This window comes from Salvelinus sp. IW2-2015, linkage group LG26 (assembly GCF_002910315.2).
Source record: "Salvelinus sp. IW2-2015 linkage group LG26, ASM291031v2, whole genome shotgun sequence".
NCBI classification, from domain to species: domain Eukaryota; kingdom Metazoa; phylum Chordata; class Actinopteri; order Salmoniformes; family Salmonidae; genus Salvelinus; species Salvelinus sp. IW2-2015.
In genome coordinates, this window is record NC_036866.1 from 49715866 (window position 1) to 49725023 (window position 9158).

The window sequence follows — 9158 nt, forward strand, 5'->3', positions numbered from 1 at the left end:
GAAGTCCAAGTAAGCCACAGCCCATATGCGCAATGTATACACTATAATGATTAAATACAATGAAATGGTGTTGTGTCACACTCGCAAATGCTTCACAATATATTTATTTTCAGGCTATAGCCTTGAAATAATTGAAATAAATGTAGCCTAAATAATTAATTGTCTTTCCTTCGTAGGCTCCCTGTCTGGCTCCTGACCTATTTAGAGTGTTTATATGCTGTTTAACATGACATATAGCCTATCTGAAATGGTGTGCACTTCTTAAATTCACCTTTTCATGTTGACTTTTCTTCCAAATCAAATGATTTGGTTTCAATACTTCAAAACCAAATTGTAGGTTCAGGTAGTCAAAAAAATTGATGGATTTTGGTTAAATTGTGATTTTAATGAATGGAGCGAATTTGAAGAGCTTGTTTTTCTTTCTGTGAGCGTGGAGCGGTTTTTAGCYGAGTGGTTGGAAAGGACATGGAGCGATGAGCGGGATTTCCAACCTCAACTCCGCTCATATACTCTGGATGCAACAGGGAGGAGAGAGTGAGGAAAGAGATGAGGGGACAGACAGGGAGGTGTAGTGCTGGATTAATGCAGGGGCTTAAGCCCTTAGTCCCAGGCCTGTGGCTGGCCCAAGAGGAAGGAATGAGATGTTTGACAAGCAGGGACCCATGTGGGTAACTGGTGGGCCCTGCCTTGATTGGGTGACTGATTAATAAAATAAAAAAATGTACTAAACAAAAATATAAACAACAACGAAGGTGTTGGTCCCATCTTTCAATAGATTAAATGAAAGATCCCAGAAATATTCGATATGCACAAAAAGCTTATTTCTCTCAAATGTTGTGCAGAAATGTGTTTACATCCCTGTTAGTGAACAATTCTCCTTTACCAAGATAATCCATCCACCTGACAGGTGTGGCATATCAAGAAGCGTATTAAACAGCATGATCATTACACAGGTGCACCTTGTGCTGGTGACAATTAAAGGCCACTCCTAAAATGTGCAGTTTTGTCACACACAATGCCACAGATGTCTCAAGTTTTGAGGGAGCGTGCAATTGGCATGCTGACTGCAGAAATGTCCATTAGAGCTGTTGTCAGAGAATTGAATATTTATTTCTCTACCGTAAGCCATCCCCAATATAATTTTAGAGAATTTGCCAACTACGTCCAACCGGCCTCACAACTGCAGACCACGTCTAACCGCGCCAGCCCAGGACCTCCACATCTGGCTTTTCACCTGTAGGATCATCTGAGACCAGCCACACGGACAGCTGATGAAACTAAGGAGTATTTCTGTTTGTAATAAAGCCCTTTTGTGGGGAAACACTCCTTCTGATTGGCTGTGCCTGGCTCTCCAGTGGGTGGGCCTATGCCCTCCCAGGCCCCATGGCTGCGCCCCGTGCCCAGTCATGTGAAATCTATAGATCAGGGCCTAATTCATGTATTTCAATTGACTGTTTCCCTTATATGAACCGTAACTCAGTAAAATCGTTGAAATTGGTGCATGTTAAGTTTAGATTTTTGTCAGTATAAATGGGACTACTTTTCAACTGGGGTCATGCAGTCCACCACTGGAACCGCAACCATCCGTAGACCGAGACAGACAGAGACATACAGACAGACATGAGGCCACAGAAGTTTGCTTCCCCAAATTCCCCACACCTAAACAGACCCAGACACAGATTGTATTACACACACCACTGCACTACGAGTCTCTGTCTCTCATCCTTCACCCAGTTCCATAACAAACTGAGGTGGGATCCCGGGTCAGCTTTGGTCCTCTCTCTTTCTTCTTTAACATACAGAACCCAGCCAGACACATATTCYTTTTGGGAGTGTACTGTATTCCTTTAGAGCCTTGGTTTTCCCCTCGTTGCCATAGGATCTGTCTGGTTGGCACCAGGCCAAGCCATGAGCCACAAAGTCAGTGATGCTAGTTTGTTTTTACTCCAGTGATGTAGCTATGTAGTCCTGTGGTGTTTTTATGTCAATGATGTAGTGATGTAGTCGTGTAGTGCTGTGGTCCTGTCAGTCAATAGTCGTCTAGTCCAGTGATGTTTTACACTAGTGATGTAATCGTGTAGTTGTGTAGTCCTGTGGTCCTGTCACTCAATAGTCATGTAGTCCTGAGATATTTTATTACAGTGAAGTTGTCCTGTGGTGTTTTAAATCCATTGATATAGTCCTGCTGTGGCTAGTGAGGTTTTACAGTAACTCCAGTAATGCAGTCTTGTGGTACTGTGGTCCTGTCAATCAGAATTAGATTTATACAGAAAACCAATAGCTAGTTAACCTGCTGGATACACTGTTGATCGACTGTCTGCTCCTCGGGGCTACACTGTGGCTACCTGGCATGGGTTGGCTAGTCCCCGAGTAACACTGTGACATTTGGACTTGTAGCTGATTAGCTCATCAAACCCCTTTCATTGACTCATCAATAAGGATCTTTGATTTCCCCAGCAGGTATACTGTGGTATATCACACTTTGGAAGAGTGGGTGGTTAGATCAGATAACAGAACACTCCTAGTATCTGACCCGGACCTCCACAGAGACCAGAAAGCCATTTTCCCTATGCTGCCGTAGGCTTATTTGTTGGGTGGAGTAACATTTGTCATAGTTGGCATCTATAACTGGGTGCAACCCCCACCTCCGGAACATCCCCGCACCTGCACTCACATCTGTGCCCCCACCTCTCTTCCGTCTTTTCCGTCTCTCCCTCTCCCTTCCCTCTCTCCCATACAAATATTGTTATTTATACAACCCCCTCCCTATTTTAGGGGACTCCTTCTCACCTTACCCCCTTTACCCTCTACCCCTCCCCCTCTCTAATTGCCAGACCCTCGTGAACACTCTGTGCTCGTTAGGCTCGTTCGCAGCAGGGAGAGTGTTAAAGGAGTGCTGGTGGCGGGTATGTTCTCTGCCAGGTAGATACACATCACACTGGCTAATTATCTAGCATCAGTATGTGGTCTGCTGTATGTTACTGGAGAGGTGGGCCTGTGTTTGTAGGATTTCTGTCATAATAATTACAGGACTAGGACTTAGTGTTGTTGTTGATCCTTGATCTTGCTCCTGTAAGTAATTAGCATTTACAGTAATTGGTGATTAAGATACTTTGCAGGGAGGTAATGCAATTAGAGCCATACCTCTGGTTTGAGTGTTTTGTATTAACTTCATATTATCTTGTTTTGCGATAGCGCTCGCCAGATTGTAGTCCTTAAAACCAGAAATGAGTTACCTTTGTTTCCTTCAGCCATTGCTATGGGGAAAATGAATGGAGAAAGAATGGGAATATGGGATAAACGCTGAAAATATGGTCTGAGGTTAACAGGCTAAGGAGGTCTGAAATGTTTGTTTCTGTGAGATAATATCAGTCAGTTAACATGACCTTTATGAATTATGAAGTCTTTATGTTGTGTTCTATGAGATAATATTAGTCAGTTAACATGACCTTTATGTTGTGGTTCTATGATAATGTCAGTCAGTTAACATGACCTTTATTTGTGTTTATGATATATTCAGTCAGTTACATGACCTTTATGTTGTGTTCTATGATAATATCAGTCAGTTAACATGACCTTTATGTTGTGTTCTATGATAATTCAGTCAGTTAACATGACCTTTATGTTGTGTTCTATGATAATTCAGTCAGTTAACATGACCTTTATGTTGTGTTCTATGATAATATCAGTCAGTTAACATGACCTTTATGTTGTGTTCTATGATAATATCAGTCCGTTAACATGACCTTTATTAATTATGAAGCCTTTATCTGCATTATGTACTTGTTTTTATTGCATACTTTAATAAATGCTTCAAATTTCACAAAATTGAAATTTTTAGCTGATGAAGATTATTTCATAGAACAAACCTGTTTTTTACCACATACCTTCTTTTTAGCATTTTTCCAAAAACACAATTATTTTCACCATAGGATTGGCCAACAAGTTAGTTCCTACAAACAAAAAAAAACATTACTAGTGCTCTCTATTCCAACACGCTGTTATGAATTTACTATTTTGCCTGTTGCTTGCTTCTTTGTGTGTTTATTCCAATGTGTGTGAAGAAAAGATGACCAAATAACTTAGCAGTGCTTCACACTCTTGTTTCTGTCTCTCCACAGTGACTGTCTCCACCAGTATGTATTTTGATGGTCTGCTGGTGACCGGTCTCTACACGTCCACTCCTGTCCAGTCTGCTCCTATCCCTGCTCCTGCTGCCTTCGGCTTCGGTAAGTCAACCTATCAGTTCTGGACATCCTCAGTAACAGTATGATAACCAACGAATGACATCTACTATGAAGCTTAGACCTAAATGATGAACAATCAGTTGACTATTCCATAGTGGACTATTATATGATTTCCTTTCCTTGATCAGCAGTTACTGGCAAATCACTTCCCCCCCTATGTTTACAGAACAATGCATAAATGAATGAAAGGAAACCACTTTAGTGTATTAAGATCCCAGGTTCTCCCAGTTCCTCCTCCACAGGCCTCTGATCCCAGTCCAGACTCAGTCAGACAGCTCACTACCCAAAGAACACACACAGCGCGTCAGACAGGCTATGATGGATGAGACTGGGGTTGATGTGGCCTGGGGTTGGGGTTGATACACTCTTGCTGTTTGATTGTAGAATGAAGGGAACGGAGATCTGTCCATAGAGGTGGGGAAATACCAGAGGTACTACATGTGTTGTTAAAGGATGTGGGAAGTACATTCTAAACCACAGGAGAAGTTGGAACAGTGGAAAATAGAGAAAGAGATCATACTGACTGACTATAGTATGACAATTCATCCTCAGCTGGTGTACAGGACAAGCAGTCACATGTACACACAAGGCCTGTGAAAACATGCCTGTAATGTCATAGCTTTATCTCTACCATCAGCGTTAGCCACGGGCTTGAAGTTCAGTGAAAAAATGGAATGGCTCGATTCTGGGATGCAATAGCTGTATAGATACCATTGGTGTTTACTGGGCATGGGTTTGACATTTTTTAGAAAAGGTCAAGGACTTGAATTCTTGCTTACTTACTAATTCATAGTCTTTGTGCCTGCTGGTGCTTGAGGCTGAAACGATAGGGCTCCAATTCTGACCATCTAAAGCCTGTTTTGCAGCCTAACTGAATTATAGGACTGAATTCACAGGAACCCCATGTACATCGTTAAACAATTTGGTCTAACAGAGAAACTCAGTTYCAAGAACTGTAACGCAGTAAGGTTAATGTAGTCTATGAGTTGAACCGAGAAAGTGCCTAAATTGAGATATCAGCGGATGGGAAGCCCAGTGTGCCAGGATGGAGGTCTCCTGTGGTCATAATGGACCCACACAGAGAGCAGGGCTCCAGTCCCAGAACTGTGCCCAAACTGTCCACTCTGTCTTTTCCTCCGCCACTGGAGTTCTTTACAATTTGCAACCCTGATTTTGGGGAAGGCGTCCAAGCTCCGGGCCTCCAACATTGTGTCACCTTTACTTCACAGAGACTAATTGAGCTGTGACTCATTCATTTGAAGAATGTGTGGACAAACTGACAGACTGATGGGTAGCTGCCCATTCTGCCAGTCTCATCCTCTGCCGGAAAAGTTCAACAGTGGTAGTCACTAGACTACTCAGTCATCCACTCTAGTTTCAGCTGAAGAGCTCTACTGGGGCCAGAGTTGTCCAGCGAGCCGAAACGGCGCCTCAAAGATGCAAACACCAAGGCAAAGAAGGTTGATCAAAGCGGAATGAAGGCGGGATCTGCATTGAATAGCGATGGCTATTGGGAATTCATTTTCGGATATGGCTTTGTTCAAGTTTATTTGCCACTAGTCTGTGAATCTGTGCGGGACAGTAGGCTGTCAGTTCGAGATTGTGCAGATTGAAAATGGGCCAGCTTGTATGCGCATGACGCGCTGTTGAAAGTTGTAAAATTTGGGTTTGTAAGGTGACGAGAAAGCATTTATTTCATAATTTTTGTAATGTATTTAATGAAGGAACACTTAAATATTAGCCTATCAATCAATGAAAAATCAACATATAAGCCWTCATCAGAATGACCCTTCAGTGTGTGTCTGTGGGTGCTGCTTGTGTGCCAGTGCGAGTGGCCATAGGAGAGAGAGCGCGACATTTCACCAGCAGGTACAGTATAATGACAGACAGACTAACTAGATAAGATAGCCAATTCAAAACGTAACTTGTAGCAGTTATCTTGTTACTTAACTATAGCTAACTAAGAATCAAGGTCGATGTCGCCTTCTTCCCACTAAATACATCTGCACAGTTGAAAAACTGGGATTCCCCTCTATTAAACAATAGCCATGTCATTTGTGACAACGTAGCGTAACTGACAAATTTCTTGATGTGCATAGATCTCCCCTGAAACAAATATTTTAGCCTTATATATAAACATGTTTAGTTAGATACCTAGCTTTGAAGTAGCCTACCTTATCCATTTTATCCCTGATTCATTGAATGAGGGAATCATTTAATAAAAACAAAAGTATTTGGTTGTAATGTTGCTATATTTTATATCAAGGGTGGCAACCATCCTCCAGGATAGCTACTGGGTGTGGGACTTCTGTTCACGTCAACATCTAACCATATTGTAGCCTAAACATCAGCTGCTCAACAGGATCTTGATCAAAAGCCAAGCCTGCACACTCTGCAGCTCTACAGATCGAGGGTTGACCACATGTTGACAACTGTGTGTGTGGGGGGGGGTTAAGTGTCTTGACCAATGGCACAATGGCAAGAGATGGAAGGCCTACATGGGAAAAGACACAGCAGTCTTCAAGTGTCAATAATGCTTTCTTTTTCATGTAGGCTATAATAATAGTCATGAAAATGTGGTTAAAAGTCATGGAGAAGTCATGGAAAATATGTATGAACCCTTAAAATACTCAGAGTTCTCAATAGCAGGCCATTTGTGAATTTTGGTGACCATAATCTAATGGACGGATGGATAATCTAATGCACTTTTTTTCATCCCAAGTCAAGCACTGACTGTATGTGTTCAGTGGCTCTGCTCAGATTCCTCTAGTCTACATCCCCTCTCTCGCTCTCTCGCTCTTTCGCTCTCTCTCTCTGTCCTTTAGGATGAAAGGAGAAAGAGGATGGAGAGGGAGGACCGTTTTAGAAAAAATTGAAGAAGAGAACCAGAGTGGCAGACAAAGACATATTCTGTCTGTATGTGTCCTTTAAACTTCTTATGGCTGCAATCCCGGTAACGGGACGATATGACAACAGCCAGTGAAAGTGCAGGGCGCCAAATTCAAAACAACAGAAATCTCATAATTAAAATTCCTCAGACATACATGTGTTTTATACCATTTTAAAGGTAATCTTGTTGTTAATCCCACAAGTGTCTGATTTCAAATATGCTTTTCAGCGAAAGCACTACAAACGATTATGTTAGGTCACACCAAACCACAATAAGCACAGGCATTTTTCCAGAGAAAGATAGCAGTCACAAAAAGCACAATTAGAGATAAAATGAATCACTAACCTTTGATGATCTTCATCAGATGACACTCATAGGACTTCATGTTACACAATACATGTATGTTTTGTTTAATAAAGTTCATATTTATATAAAAAATCTGCGTTTACATTGGCGCGTTACATTTACTAGTTCCAAAAACATCCAGTGATAGTGCATAGCCACATCGTTTCAACAGAAATACTCGTCATAAATGTAGATGATAATACAAGTTATACACATGGAATTATAGATATACCTCTCCTTAATGCAACCGCTGTGTCAGATTTCAAAAAAACTTTACGGAAAAAGCAAACCATGCAATAATCTGAGACGGAGCTCAGAACAATAGTCAAATTAGCCGCCATGTTGGAGTCAACAGAAACCAGAAATTACATGATAAATATTCCCTATTCCCTGATCTTCATCAGAATGCACTCCCAGGAATCCCAGGTCCACAGTAAATGCTTGATTTGTTCGATAATTCCGTTATTTATGTCCAATTAGCTACTTTGGTTAGCGCGTTTGGTAAACAATTCCAAAGTCACAAAGCGCGTGTAACGGTTTTCTTCCATTGGTGAAGGAGAGGACCAAAATGCAGCGCGGCTAGTGTTCAACATATTTAATAAACAAAGAGACGAATACGTGAACACTATACAAAATACAAAATAACAAATGTGAAAAGCGAGACAGACCTATCTGGTGCAGAACACAAACACAGAGACAGGAAGCAATCACCCACAAAATCCCAACACAAAACAAGCCTCCTATATATGATTCTCAATTCAGGGACAACGATTGACAGCTGCTCTGATTGGAACCATTTAGGCTGGACACAGAAACAGACAAACTAGACACACAACATAAGAATTCCCACCCAGCTCACGTCCTGACCAACACTAAACAAGCAAAACACATAAGAACTCTGATCAGGACGTTACAGTACCCCCCTTGAGGTGCGGACTCCGAACCACCCTCAAAACTCAGGGAGGTCTGGGTGGGCACTCGTCCGCAGTGGTGGCTCCGGCGCAGGACGAGGACACACTCTCCCACTGTCTTTGTCGCCCCTCCTTAGCGTCCTTTGAGTGGCGCTCGCCGACCGACCTTGGTCTAGGACCTTCATCAAGGCCCCCCCTAGATAGAGGAGATGCTCAGGACAGAGAGGTAGCTCAGGACGAGAGGTAGCTCAAGACAGAGAGGTAGCTCAAGACAGAGAGGTAGCTCACGACAGAGGGTAGCTACGAAGGTAGCTCACGACGAGGGGAAGACGGGGAACTCTGGACTGAAAAGCAGCTCCGGACAACGAGGCAGCTCCCGGACTGAAGGGGGGCAGCTCCGGACGAGTGGGCAGCTCCGACCTGAGTGGCAGCTCCGGACTGCACAGTCCGGCTGATGCACTCCGGACTGAAGGTGGCGTCATGAACTAGGCAGTGAGGAGGCGCGTCATGACTGTTTGCGGTGGCGATTGCGTGCGTTCGAGAGGTGCGGATGCCTGTCTAGCTTCAGAAGCTTGGTAAAACTCTGAAAGCGGTTAGGCTGGACATGCTTGAAACACACACGATGTTTAGAGTAGAAGAATGGCAGATTTTCTTTTAAAGAGTTGAAGTAGTTTTCAACTTATTCTCCAAACAGAGCCCTTGTTCATTCAACCTCTAGTCTAGGGTATCAAAATGAAAACGAAACACCGGTTTAGTTAGTTTTAA

General features: G+C 42.7%; 1 protein-coding gene across 1 annotated transcript in view; it reads left to right on the forward strand.

Moving 5' to 3' along the window:
• Nucleotides 1-9158, forward strand: part of LOC111952253 (reelin) — a 266162-nt gene that overhangs the window by 58702 nt on the left and 198302 nt on the right. The window contains 1 exon segment of the mRNA XM_070435040.1: nucleotides 4122-4229. Within this exon segment, the coding sequence (XP_070291141.1) occupies nucleotides 4122-4229 (108 nt within the window).